Raw genomic sequence first — 14,263 nt, 5'->3', positions numbered from 1 at the left:
GGAAGAAGACATGATACTGCTAATTTGATGCATGTGAATTTGTTCTGTGTGAAACAGGTATATTCTTCAGAAAGAATTGAGGAATATAAAATTAATAAACACGTGAAGAGTGTCCTTTAGGAAACACTTTAGATCCATCTGTATGACCCGATGCAAGACTAGGAATTAACCTGCATTGTGGACACAGCTGGAGAAGAGATGGAATTTCAAGTAAAAGAAGTGATATCAAGGCTGAAATTCACTGCTGCAGAGGGTCAACAGAAGTCCTATTCAATATTTGAAAAAAAATGTTTCACAGTGAAAAGTGGTGAATATCATATCCTGGAACAGAGCCGATGATAAACAAGCCACCTGTTTAATTATAACTAGTTAAATGGCAAGTACCAAGTGTAAAGCATCAAAGCATTTTCACAGGTTGTAATATGCTCTGGGAAGTCGCTGAATGACTCTTCTTAGAATCACAGATTTACATTTGTGACCCATAAACAAATGAATACCAAAGAAATATTTTGTTATCAGCTAATCTGGGTATTTAGGGTGGCTTTGGAAATAGTACCTTTGTGGGGTTTGATGTGTATGCATTTAAAATTCTAACAAAAATTGTCATGGCCCGTGTTTTTCTTTGAGATAGAAATGAACAACATCTCTCTTCCAGAATGTATTCTTTTTTATGCTGCAGCTGAGTTTCTTGATCCCATAATACCTCAATCTTTGGCAAACACGGACAATTTAGATCAAAGGAATGGACAGTGAAAAACTGCTCATCAGAGCACTTTCTGGAATCCTTTATGAATTACAGTAACATTTGAAGGAAGTCCCAATATGAAAAGCCCATTTATGCTCTTTCTACTCTACTGCACCATAAATGTGGGTGTACAATGGAATTCAATCATTTAACAAATAGCAGTGTGTAGTTTCCTTTTGCGATGGATGGGCAAAGAAGAGTGGATCATGTGGCAGTAATTATCTTTAGATGAATTTTTTCAGTTGATGTTACAATAACTGGAAACATGATCTTTGTCTTGGTTTGGATTTATCCTTTTTGACTTCTGAGGTTCACAGGACATCTGTATGCTCTCAGTAGGCATGGTGTCTCTTCCTATCTTGTTGCTTTGTACTTCTGCAGAACATGACAGGCACAATATTTCCTTTAACATGTAACATGTGCGTTGAACTAGGAGATGCCTTGCTCAGAGATAAGTGCTAAACATCCTTAGACAATTTAGAAGAGAAAGAACTTCTTAGGACAAAACCCATTTCCATATATCTTTTCAAATTAACTTAAAAACTCTTGGGTCAACTACTCATCTTGTAAATATGGCTCTGCTAATGTTGAACTGGCCTTCTTGCATGTGTTATTTACAACAGCTTCTATTTCTGTCTGCTGTGTGGAGGAAACAGAGAAAAAAACTTAATTACATACTCCCAGCTGTCTTCAGATCGATCATAAGAAAGTGGTTTTGTAAAGACCTTTTATCTTTATTTAAATGTAAATGTATATTCAACTTTAACAAACTGAAATTATACATGAAATCCACCTCTTGAGCAAATTATCTTCTAAAACATTTTAATGGAGACAGACTGACCAAAAATGAACATTGCTGCAGCTTCATTGTCTCTGAACACAGGCTAACAGTAAAGAAAGGAAGATTATACCCTAGAGGTATTTAAGAAACATCTAGATGGGGCACTTCAGGGCATGCTCTAGTGGCAGAGATTGTAGGTTGTTTGGTTGCACTCGATGATCTCAAAGGTCCTTTCCAACCATGAAGATTCTGTGATTCTGTGATTATTTTAGCAAAAGGGATTAGGAAACAAAACATAAGCAATTTACTCTCCACCAAAAAAAACCCCTTCAAGTATGAATAATAGTAACTAATAATTTTTTCTGAGATTATGATAAAATTAAACAAAATAAATCAATGATAATACCTTGTTCTTATTACACACCTGTGGTGGCCCACTCAGCAGCAGCCTCCTTGGGTGAAAGGTGTCCATTCTGCCCTCATTTCTATTGTTGTAGTCCATATGGATTGGCTTGGGAACCGTCCATTGGCGGTAGTATAGAGACTGCTCCGTGCAAGTCATCATCTTACTCATAAGAGGACGAAAAGAACTTGCCCACATAACAGAATGATAAGGCAAGAGGGAAGATGATTTGGGAAGTCCACTGCTGTCCGTAGAAGTAATAATGTCATAAACCAGTTTGGGCAGGAAAACTATGGGAGGCTGTTTTGATGCTTTGGTCATGGAGCATTGAGAGGTCTGTAGGATGAAGGAGTTATGAGTAGGTGCAGAGGAGGAAGAAGAGGACGAGAAAGGTGAGGAGGATGATGAGGTGATGGAAATTTGGGCACTTTTTATGTTTTGTTTCATATCCAGCTGTTCAGTTACTGTTGGCAAATGTTTGCTGATTGTTGTTTGCGCCCCCTTGTCTACTTTGTGCTTCTGCCTTTCATAGTTATTTGTAGTTTCTTCATTGCTATTGCTTAGGACTTGGTGGGGGGATTTTGCTGTATCACCTGCTGCTGTTAAAGGAGGAGATGACTCACTGCAGAATGCTGTAACTAAAAGAAAAATTGTATTTCAACACAGTGCAACTATCTCTGCTAGTCAATGCCATAGTTAAACAAAACCAAAAAAATTAATCATTTAGATAGAGCATCCATCTCATTGCAATCCCACTCCTGTTCTTGCTTTCACCTTTCTCATAGGGGAAGTCATAATGGGACTAGTTTGAAGTATTTGTCTCAACGCAGAAAGTGGCTTTTAAAGTACTGACGTGCATAGGTAAGATGTCAGTGAATGTCTTGTCCTCTACTTCCCTCATCCATTCCTTGCTTAAGGTGTTCATCAGATACTTTCATCACTCAAGCCAATTGCAAAATTACTGAAAACATCTTTCAAAAGAGTGTAAGAAAATAAGTATTCACAGGCTATTACCCCATCAGACTGCATAAAAGTCTACACAGACTGACATCTAGAAACAGTCCTCAGCTCTGAGTTAGATCTGACCTGACACTCACACGTCTGCGTCACTGCAGCATTTAGTCCAATCTAATAAAACCTGGCTTTCACGTCTCTGGTGCTACATAATGCAATAATGCATTCATACAGCTTTTCGTCAGCTCAGAGCACATACTGAACTCACGGATGTTGGCCTTGAATATGTCATGTAGATGCACCCCACAGCTAATTGCTGATTTTCTGAAAGTGGTATATTTTTACCTTATATATTCTAACTACTAAGATTTCTTGAAAATTTAAGGCCTCATTTTAAGTGGTTCCTAAGTCTGTCGCAAAGAGGAGATGCAAATACTTCACAGTCTTCAGAACAGACTGAGAACTGGTTAAGGCATCAGTCTCCACATGGGAATAGGAATGTCTGCCTGAGGCTCAACATAGATAAAACCAGCTTTCCTCTCATGGTGGAAACAACAGTCTTGGTTCTCAGAACAACCCCACGTTTTGAACTAATAAAAGTCCACAGTTTCTCTTGGTCTCAAGAAATAGGAAGATATACTCTAGTTGCATATTAATCTAAAGTAGCTAGTAATGGAAATTACCACTAAATAAAAAAATATTGCCAGCAGTATGAATGGTTTCAATTAAAACCACTGTGATATATACCTCAAAATACCAGTATCCAAGAGCACAGAAAAAAAAAAGAAAGGAAAAAACATTTATTTAACCATAGGCAAATCGAGGACACAAAGCCACAGGCAGGCCACGTGAAGTCTGATGCTTATTTTTTTAAAAGTTATCTTTAGGGATCCCAATAAAATCGGCCTTACGAAAGCCTTAGTGATTTATTCCTTTTATCATTTCTCAAATAAGCTGAACAAAAGGTCTCTTTTATGTCCTAAAGGCAACTTAATAGAGAAGATCTTAAGGTCTTACTGGAAGCTTTTGAAGAGAGAGATGAAGATGCAGAATCATGGGAACGAGATCTTTCTCTTTTCATAGGACTTCTCTTTTCTGAAGTAGAACCTGTTTCACAAATGGCAATAGGGGAAAACAAAACCAAAATATAATTTAAGTAAGCCTGTGAGAAGGCACAGCTACATTGTCAAAGTAGGGAAAAGCACACAAGAGTTTGTGTGGGTTTTGTCCTCATTCTGACACTGTTTTCAGTGTGGAGAGTACCTGTTCCTACCACACAATATTGGATCAGCCCATGGTCTAATCTAACTATGATGAGCTGCAATAGCTTCACAAAATCAATGCTGCAGCCAGGAGCTCGTAATTTCTAGGCATGTCTCAACCATGTTTTCTCCTTCTACCCATGTCTTACTTTCCTCACCAATCCAGCATCAGGGAAACCAACAGGCAACAAGCTCTGTTTTGTCATTATGTTATGTAATTGCCTCCTGCCCCATATATTACAGCTTTATGGCCAGATTATAGCTCAGCTTTTGGTGATGAAAATCCATATTTGGACAGCCATCGAGGATATTCACTTGAGGTTCCTAGCTTAAGCTTCTAAGTTAAAATGCTTGTTTCTGTACAGTTTTACCGAGATAAACAGAGACATAAGTACTGCCAGCAAAAATTTAGACTGTAATTCTATCTCAAGTGTTCTGAATTGGACTCTGGAAGAGCATATCGTACTTCATGGACTAGGAAAGCAGCTTTACAACTTAGATGCCTAACAACTTAGCTGCCCATTTGACTCAGACCACATACAATCTCGGTGTACTTCAACTGAAGGGACAGAAGTACTCCTCACATCTAAAGCAGGCCTCTAGTGTAGACAGTCTGAGCGTGACCTCAGGTATTTCATTCCTCTATGAGAAGCACATATTTGATTAAAGTAAATATTTTTGTTCTGCTTGTTCTGCTATCCTTATTACCAATGAGTAAGAATTTAATAGGTGAACCAGCTCACTTCCTCCTCATAGTACAGAAAAGGAAATGAAGGCAAGCCATTTGAGATTTAAATAACCTACGGAGATAAAAAATCCCTTGTTTTCCACAGTTGCAAGGCACAACAGACAGTAAAGAAAAATGTAAACAACTTAATGATGACCAATAACGCCCATCAACTATCACTCAAAAAAACCCCTCAACAGTTCCCGGGTAAATTATTTTTGTTTGTTTCCATGTTTATGTGTTCATAATTGCTCTCTTAAGAAATTATAAACTCATCAACTCTACACTGTCAATTGGAATTCATAGACATTTTCAAGGAATACTCAGAAATCACTATGTTCAGATATATTTTCTAGCCATACTATTTAATACCTTACAAACTAGAGGCTACTCAGCTGTTCTATATACAGTTTCCTTGGGAGGAATCTTCATCACTGTCAGTATGTAAGCATAGGTTCGGTAGCATCAGTCAGGGACAGTTTAGGTGGAGTTGTCCCTGCTGTGAGAGGTGGGACCGAGTCTCTGCTTCCCAGACGGCAAAGTGCACGCTTCCCTGCTGCGGGAGGGCAACACAGCACAGCACTCCGAACAGGGAGCGTCACTGGGTGTACCCACTCGAGCTCCACTTTGCGTCTGCCAGAACATAACAGGGCAAAGGAGGTAGGGAAGGAGGGGAGAGAAGGGAGCCAAAACACAGAGAGAGAGAGAACAGGTGCAACAGGACTGCAAGAGATTAAAGTGCTGCAGCAGCAACAGCACCTGGGCAGGGAAGGTGAGAAAACACGGGTTCAATGAGATGAAGTAAAACTGAGGAGCAGAGCTCACTCAGTAAGGCTAATTCCAGAAACCCTCACTGAGTAGGTATCCATACAATCCTGCTTTTTCTAATACAACTCAATCATTTCACAGCTTCTTTTATTATCACTACTAATAATACCTTCTGTTGCTATTTCTTCGTCTTCATTATCAGTGCTGCTTAGTTTCTCTGGGTCACTTTCTAACACATCATTCACAACTGCTTTCTCTGTGTGAATTTCTGAGCTCACAAAGTATGCTGCCAAACCAAGTTCTTGCTCCAAGTTTGTCCTTACCAAAGAAGATGAATTTATTAAACGTAGGTCACAGTATCTCAGTGATCTGGAGAGAAACAAGAGAGGCTAGTATGAAAATGCACTGTAACCTACTCCCCTATCTCTTTTACAAACACAGCCAAAGGGAATTTTTTCATGATCTGCTTAAACCACAGATGAGATAGAACACAGAATACCTTTTGTGCTTAATAAGTTTACCACTGGGGTGCATACACTTTTTTTTTTTTCTTAATCCCATTATGCAGCACTGAACATTGGCATCAGCATAAGAAAAAGAATAGTCATTTGGGTTCTAAGCCTAACACACAAAATGGGATTCAGTTGACCATACAAAAGCATTTAGTGCCCCAGGACATCCTGCCTGGCTTCCAGCTGCTGTTCCAGAAGGCACTGATCTCTCCAGTCATCCTCTAGCACACATGCCAGCATCATGCAGATGTCTCAGCTACCCTAAGGTATCTAAAGTAGCTATACTTTTTTTTTTACATACCCTTATTCTCCACTCTAAACTAGGATAACTCTCATAATATTTTCTAAGCTACTTTATCTTGCTGTAAAGAGGAGGTTATTATTAATAATGTGGTTTGTATTTACGATACAAAAACTGCCAAGAAATGCATAAGAAACATCTTGACACTGAAATCTGTTTTCTTCTCCCACAAGTAATTACACAGTTAACCTTTAGCCATTTGGTAAGCAATGGATAAAAAACTGCCACTGAGAAAATACTGGATCTTCTTACCGTGGCAAAGACTCCCCCTGTGGATCCATACCACTAAATATCAATATACAAGGCAAACCTTCCAATTCCAAATAGGTCTGTGGTCTCCAATCCACATCTTCAATTTTCTGCCAGACCTGTATAAGGCAAAAACCACTTACGGACGTATCTATATGGCACAAATAAAAATACAGAAATATATACTTCTATCATCCATTATATGAATCAATTTGTACAGTGGCTGGATGTTCCACCAAGGGAAACCGCAGAGCAGAGCCAATTTCAACACAGGTAGATTGCACGGTTCCTAGAGCACTACAGGTAGCAGCCTGCCTGCTGTATGTCTGAGGAGACTGGGACAGTACATTCCAGTCTGAAAAGCCTCCCAGCTTCCCAGCTGCATAGTACTGAGGGCACAGACGGGTACAATGTCTATTGTACCACATCCACTCTATTGTACCATAGAGTGGATACAGTACAATAGTAAAGCTGAGTAGGAGCTTTGGGGGAGAGTATTCTCTACAGAGTGTTGCTTCTTGTAGCAGGTAATGTCTGAGTCCAAGGAAGAAAATGAGCTAGGAATGAGACTTTTTCACCGTAGAGGAATAGGGGAAAGCTGGAAGTGTTCAACACACATACCACTGTCCTCACTTGCTACTCTCTGAAGTCTCCTGCTCTCCCCCAAAGCTATCAGTTTTGCTGCCAACTTCATGAGAAGTTTGGTAACTAGATTTATTGTTTGACCATTTAGCAGCAGGCTATACTGCTTTACTCACACCAGTCAGTCCTTTTTGCTGTAAGACTGATCTACAGAAAAGGAGTCCACAGTAGCACCAACAGCGCAACAACTCAGCCTCTGACATTCGTACACGTACCACCATTACACATTACACAAGAAGATAAACAGGATGTGATTCAGAAATAGTACTGATTTTTCACAATAAGTTATGCCTAATTTATAGCAGAATGAGATCAGCATTAGGCCCTGGATCTCAAATGACTTCATCTAACATGTATGGAATCAGACACAGTACAGAATGTACCATATAACACCATCCTAGAACGTAAATATGTTTTTGCTTTGGTGATCAGATGATGGTAATTTTATGAAAAGGAAGGCAGTAGAAGAGGCTTTTGTTAATCAGATCACCCACGGCTCTGGGCCTAAAAGATATAAATTAATCCATAAACCAGCACATGGTCCAGAAAGCATAGAGTCCTGAGCTGTGAAGACCAGGGTGCTCTAGGACCCAGAACTAACGTCACTGATTTGGTGCCTCCATGCCACCTGCTGGTGACAAGAATAATATAACTCTACTGGTCACTGATTAAAATCTTTTTGCAGCTAATGATTTTGAGAGAAAATTCTGCTAAAACTGTGACTGACAATTTTATTTGGCTTTTTTTCTTATTGCTCATGGTCACTGTAGATAAAAGCAGTTCAACTCTTTGGGAGGGTTGCTGCTGGAAATCAAGTTCTAGCCATATTAGTTAATGCTCCACTGAGTATTAACCAGAGGTAGGACAGAAGAGGTATCACAGACAGTATGTCTAAAACATAAAAGTCATGCTCTTTATGGTAGTTTTTATTTTTACTAGTAAGACCCGCACTTCAGCTCACGACCATGACTCTCACCAGTAAAGCCTCCCCACCTGCCCATCTAATGAAGCTTCCCAGCATATGCCATTCTGCAAGTTACCTTTAGTTGGTCCACAAAGTGCTTCCCTATTGTGATTCCAGAATTAGGATTTCCCAAGATTATTTCAAAGTTATCTTCAAGGGCTAGTCTTTCCCTTACATTATACAGACGTTCATAAGCCACTGCAGCCAGCGGAGTACATGGAATTCTCAACACTACCATAAGGCCATGACCACTAGGACATTGTCTTGAAGAGTTTATTAGGTTTTGGGTGATTTCCAGAGTTTCAACTGAGGTGTAATTCTTCATCTGAGAAAGACCACACACTGCCATCATAGCTGCAGAGTAGTGTTGTATGAGGACAAATGTCCTTATCACTGCACTGTGTAACCTGGGGAACCTGAAATAAACAGTGAATTAAATAGCGAAACATTAAAGGCTAAAGTGAAAAAGCGAATTTTTACAAAATATAGTAAACTCAGGATTTTCTCCTGTAAAGAATCCTTCATATCTACTATGCAACAGAATCTCACCAAATTGCAGCTGGATAGGCTTTGCAAGGCATCATTTCACAATTAGAACTGATGTTGTCTCTCCATTTCTTAGCAAAGATTTACCAAGGATGTAGTCCAGTTAGCTTACACCACTTTAAGTTACCAAGATTTACTGTTGTTACAAAATTTATCACAGAATATTTGCTAAGGCACTCAGTAACGTCATCAATCAAAATTATATCCTCTTATCAATGAGAATAGTATTCTTCATTATGTGTTATTCTTAAGGGGTGGGAGGGAGGGTGGGGTGTTTCGCTTGTGTTCTTACTGAAGCCCTGAACCAACTTTCTCTTGTTTCCAAGAGGACGAATATACAGGCAGCATCCAATGAGCACTCCCAAGTTCCCAAACCCAGGTACACCCTGTCTCAATCCCCAGTCTATGGAAGGGAGAGACATGGATATGCATTAGTTTCCTCTGCTCTGGTTTCCACAGAAATGAACACGGTAGCAAGAGGAACTGTGGCTTGCTCAGAGAAGTGCCTGCTATGTGTCATCACAGCTCCAAAGCACCCTGTAGCAAGCCCCAGCAGTTAAGTGTGGATGTGCTCAGTCTCCCAGTTATCAATACAAATTCACGGGATTTTACTCCTTCTGTCCCATTCTTCTTACAGATCCCAAAGAGTTCATTCACAGCTGCACGTGTGCACATAATGCGCCACTACTCTTTTGCAGTGATTCTAGACTTGCTCCACTGGGACCAAGGAAAATTGATGATGTATTTTCAAGCTCTGATGATGCTCTGAAGTTTTTATCACGGATTTAAGTGTACGAATCACAGTTCTACTTCTCTTTGCTGTCCAAGTGCCATACACACAAATTCTATACATCAAAATCAGCCAGGGTCAGCGAGTAATAACATTGGGTAAAAGTAATAACACATTTGAAATTACGTGATGATTCAAGGTTAGAATTTTATAATACAGAAGTATCTACCGGTCACGACATGAACATATGCAAAATTGGGCTAAACAGTGTGCATGTTCATAGTAAGAGGCAGCCTCGACTGATTACATTACAAGCCAAATACATAGAAAAAAAGACAGAAGGAGAAAATAAGAAAGAGTGAAATGCCCTTGCATACACAGCTGATTTGTGGGACAGTGAGGAAGAAAAAAAAAAAAAGAACCAGGCTTGTAGCTAGTAACTCAAGTCACTAGAACACACCTTTTAAATTTCCAGTGTTAAACAAAGTAGGATACTGTACCTTTTTCCCAAAGCCATGACCATCGCTTCAAAAGAGCTGTCGTACCGAAGCAGTGGAATACTATGCCCAGAGAGGGTGGACTCAATGAATTCTGACAGTCCAAAGTATTTCTTGTTTTCATGGTATAAATCTACACCCTAAAGCAAATGAAACAATAAAAATATAAAGTTTATTAATTATTAATTTACAATTGATTAACCATTGGTGCCTGATATATCTGCAATCACATTCTCTAATAAGCATAAATCTACTCAGACATATTAAAACAAGGAGAGAAAGTAGCAGAATTAATTTTTTTGAGAGAACAGAACTTTGACCCAATTTTTCCTTGTTTCTCTCTTTCTCTCTCCCCACATATACACAGACAGAACAGCTACGTATGGAATAAATATGCACACATATGAAGAAAACCCATGTATGTACATGTATTTATGCAGTAATGCACTAGAGACAGATTTTCAGATGGTTTCCATTTATGTAGCTCAAAGATTTTTAGCACAGCTACTACAGTTTATAGAAGTTATAAAAGGAATAAAGAAAAAACGCAAGAAATGACAGGATAAGCAAAGGGAAAAAGAACTTGCCATGGACTGAACAAGAAAAAGATGCCATGCAAACTTCATTCTTGTTTACAAAAATCATGGGGCCTCCACAGTTTCACCAAATATGTAAATGTAAAATAACTTATGAAAAGCTCACAAAAGCACCTCAAAGCATCCATCTTACATTGCTGTATGAAGAAGGCCAGTGGATCTCATTGTAAGGGCTGATATGAGTATGCTGTGTCTGCAGCGCGTAGGGGAAGGAAGTCACATGGAGGGTCACAATATTTGGCGCCTCTTTCACCTCCCTGCAGTTCAGCAGTCTATCAACGAGTCCTGTAGACAGTTCTGTTGGAGGATAAAGGCTATGCATAGCACTGCAAAAAAGAAACCCAAAACTCTCCAAAGTGATCAGCACAAGGGAACATTTGAGTCAGTGGAATAGCTTTAACCTGGATGTGAAATCAAAGTTAAAAACGTACAAGGAACTTAGGACTCTATACTTAGGAACTTAGGACTCAGGCACGATTTTGCTGCATAGAAGAATGGGAAAAGAAATGCAAATTATTTCACTGCAGCTGAAAATTTGCCTAAGTCTGATAAGCTCCCTAACTAACAAATTACCAGGCCCTTACAGCTACCAGAATACGAGAGATAAAGGATGAAAGAAGCTGAGGTTTTGTCGGTTATGAATAGACACATAGTCCTGTAGTAACTTTGGCCAGATTGTGAATGCTACCCTTAAGAAAACATAATTCTTACCTACAAAAATAAAGATGGAAAATGACAGACAATAAGTCAGTAAAACAAAAAAAAAAAACAGAGGGAAACTACCTGTGATAGATCTATTATGAAAGGGAAGAACAGTTATTGTTAGGGCAAACGCCAGTATCATGGAACACTTACAGTCAGTTCCTTGCTCTGGTGTAAAACTTTGGTCCAAATTCATGCTATTTAATTTTTGGCATTTACCTGCCTAAGTTACAAGCCTAGTCACTGCAAGCTCCTTCTGTTACGAGCAGAGAGAGATAAGTAACTCCAGAAGTTGGTTCTGTCCACCCGTGATCTAAGCCAGTCCCCAGAGGTGTGTCTGTTGTGACTACGTGGGCAATCCCAAGCAGTTACACTCTTGTTTTAGGCACTTCAGTTAGGTGGCGTGAATCCTGCTGTGCAGAACAGTCGCTTAAATATTAGTCACTTACATATCTTTATTAGATAAGAGGAAAAAGTATCAGAGTTAAGCAGCAATACAGGTACTTCCCTGCCACTCAAGGATGTTATTTGAATAAATGCCTTGAAGGCTGTGACAGCTGTAATATGTCATGTAAATTCCTAAGATACAGAGGAGTTGAACAGGAAACCCTCACATGTGAAAATCAAGTTTTGGTGAAAATCATCCTTCTTAACCAGTATGACAGACAAGACCTTGTCATTTCATTCACAAGTAAGATTCCATACGTTTTGGTTTCAGAAACACCACCATGCTCCCAAAGTTGGAAAATGTTGGTGTTTCTGGAATTTGGTATGTCCTCCAAGCTCCCCAGTGCCCCAGGAGCCAGAAAGCAAAAGCAGCCCAACTTCTCAGCAGGAAGATTGTTGAGAAGCCACGGAAACAGGGCTCTGTGAAGGAAGCAATGAGTTATGCAAGTGAGCTGATGGGGAGCTCAGGAACATCAGATAGAAACCTCCCTGCTTCCTGAGGAGTCTATCTGACGTGACTATGTATCCACAGAAGCTTTCAGTTCTTACAAATCAGTGATTCTGGATAGAAAAAACATTGTACTGGAAAATTTCCAATCAGTTAAAAAAATAAGCAGCAGTGTTGGCTCAGTAGTTGTCTACTCGCTGTGGAGGATTTTGCATGTTTTACAGCCCAGAGGACACTGTCAGAGGATAATGAGCTCTGTGTACTTTCACAGGAAGCTTTCCTTTGAACAAATGACAACCAGCCAAAAAAACAATAGCTGTGGATGAAAGAAGATAAGAATGGTGAGCAAGGAAAGCTGAAATGTTACACTGAGGCGTAATATATTAAGCAGGATAAGAGTAAGTCACGAAGGACCTTAAAAGAAAACATGTTTATTCAACACATGGGAAGAGGGAGTTAGCAGAAAGATGCAAACAAAGATGAAGGAAGGGATAAATCAGAAAGCTGATCTTGAGAGTTAATGCAAGCAATAATAATTTCTCTAAAAAGAAGTTACAGTTTTCTTACCTCATTAGATCCCAGTGTGCGTGATCGTGGATTAGAACAAACAGTGTATGTGGATTCTGCATAGAGTTTTGTAAAAAGACTTTGAATTTTATCTGGGCTTCTGCATCTATTTTCATAACATACTGTTCCACCCTCTGCTTTGTAAGATGTTCCTTTTCTAATCCAAGTTCTAATAAAATACCTAAAGAAATGGAATAAATGTCAGTACTTCCGGATACAAACACATTTAACAATTTCCTGTAAATCTAAAATAAAGCTAACTAATGAGCACCTGAGTGCCAGAGATGAAACAAAGTCTGCTGATAAGTCACTTCGGAGGGTGGAACACAAATCAAGAAATCAATTTTCTCGAAGGAACCCAAATCAAGATTTTGAGTGCTGGAGTCAGCAATTGAGCAAATATGAGACAGCAATTTCTGAGCCACTGCTAGCTGGAATGGACGAATCTGATGTCGTTCAATCTCATAACCTGGAAAAAGGTAAAATTCTGTTTAGATATATGCCCAAAGTCTCACCTAATGCAAAATGTTAGAGTCTGGCAAAGAATGATTGATCTACTCTTTAAGGTTCTTGCTTATGAACAGAAGTTGCAGTTTATGAAAATGTATATGGAATATGCAAAGAAATCTTTCTGCATTTGGGCATTTTGGTCCTGTAAGTTTCTTAAATGTCTGAGAGCTGAAACTGAACTTGTGCAATAGGGTTCTGCTACCACCGAAGTAAGACTTTGAGCTTCAGAGAGTAAAATACCCAGTGGAATGAAGCAGAGCATCCATCAGTGTAAATCTGAACGTCCCAAGACATGAGTTGCTCTTTGCCTCAGGACCTTTGCCTTCCAGAGCCTAGGACTCTGCCCGGAGGGATCTAACCGCACAGCCAGAGACCTGGTCTCAAGTACCCTACTCAGTTACAGCTTTAGAAAATCCTCGTTACTTACTTGTACAGGCAGCTGCTCCAGCTCCATTCAGTGCTGTTGGTTTATTCACTGAAGCAGAAATTGAAGAAGAGATGTGTCCTTGGTTTTCCTGATAAAATTTCTCCAGCAAAAGATCAATGTCACCGTCTACCAGATTGAAGGGATAGTGGAATAAACATCCATGTTAAGACCTGCGTTTCATACTGATTTTGTCTTGTAGCTCTTAAAGAGCTTTATATATGCTAGGTAGTTATCCTGCCCTTGGCTTATTGGCTGTTTTATACAGGAACCCTCTTGTTATTGTCTATTGCATCTGTTTTTATAGCAGAACAGTAATAAAATGCAAATCAGGGCAGGGAATGACAGACGAACTCTGCAGACCACTGGCTAGGACATTTATGAAGGATGGTAGAAAACTAGTTTCAAGGCCCCGCTACAAATCAGCAACAACAAAGACACGAAACTGGCTTAGCTTATGTTCAGCCCGTGGAGCTATACTGTTCACC

At 39.5% G+C, this 14,263-nt stretch overlaps 1 protein-coding gene across 1 annotated transcript in view; it reads right to left on the bottom strand.

Moving 5' to 3' along the window:
* The window catches only part of GREB1 (growth regulating estrogen receptor binding 1), a 94,721-nt gene that overhangs the window by 21,707 nt on the left and 58,751 nt on the right, over window positions 1–14,263 (bottom strand). The window contains exons 13-22 of the mRNA XM_063330489.1: window positions 13,779–13,904; window positions 13,113–13,310; window positions 12,842–13,022; window positions 10,811–11,003; window positions 10,085–10,221; window positions 8,385–8,724; window positions 6,706–6,821; window positions 5,810–6,009; window positions 3,901–3,990; window positions 1,951–2,567 (exon numbers count right to left, since the gene is read on the bottom strand). Of these exons, the coding sequence (XP_063186559.1) occupies window positions 1,951–2,567; window positions 3,901–3,990; window positions 5,810–6,009; window positions 6,706–6,821; window positions 8,385–8,724; window positions 10,085–10,221; window positions 10,811–11,003; window positions 12,842–13,022; window positions 13,113–13,310; window positions 13,779–13,904 (2,198 nt within the window). The remainder of the gene's footprint in view (window positions 1–1,950; window positions 2,568–3,900; window positions 3,991–5,809; window positions 6,010–6,705; window positions 6,822–8,384; window positions 8,725–10,084; window positions 10,222–10,810; window positions 11,004–12,841; window positions 13,023–13,112; window positions 13,311–13,778; window positions 13,905–14,263) is intronic.

Source organism: Chroicocephalus ridibundus, chromosome 3 (assembly GCF_963924245.1).
Source record: "Chroicocephalus ridibundus chromosome 3, bChrRid1.1, whole genome shotgun sequence".
Taxonomy (NCBI): domain Eukaryota; kingdom Metazoa; phylum Chordata; class Aves; order Charadriiformes; family Laridae; genus Chroicocephalus; species Chroicocephalus ridibundus.
This window is presented reverse-complemented; position numbering and strand designations above follow the sequence as displayed.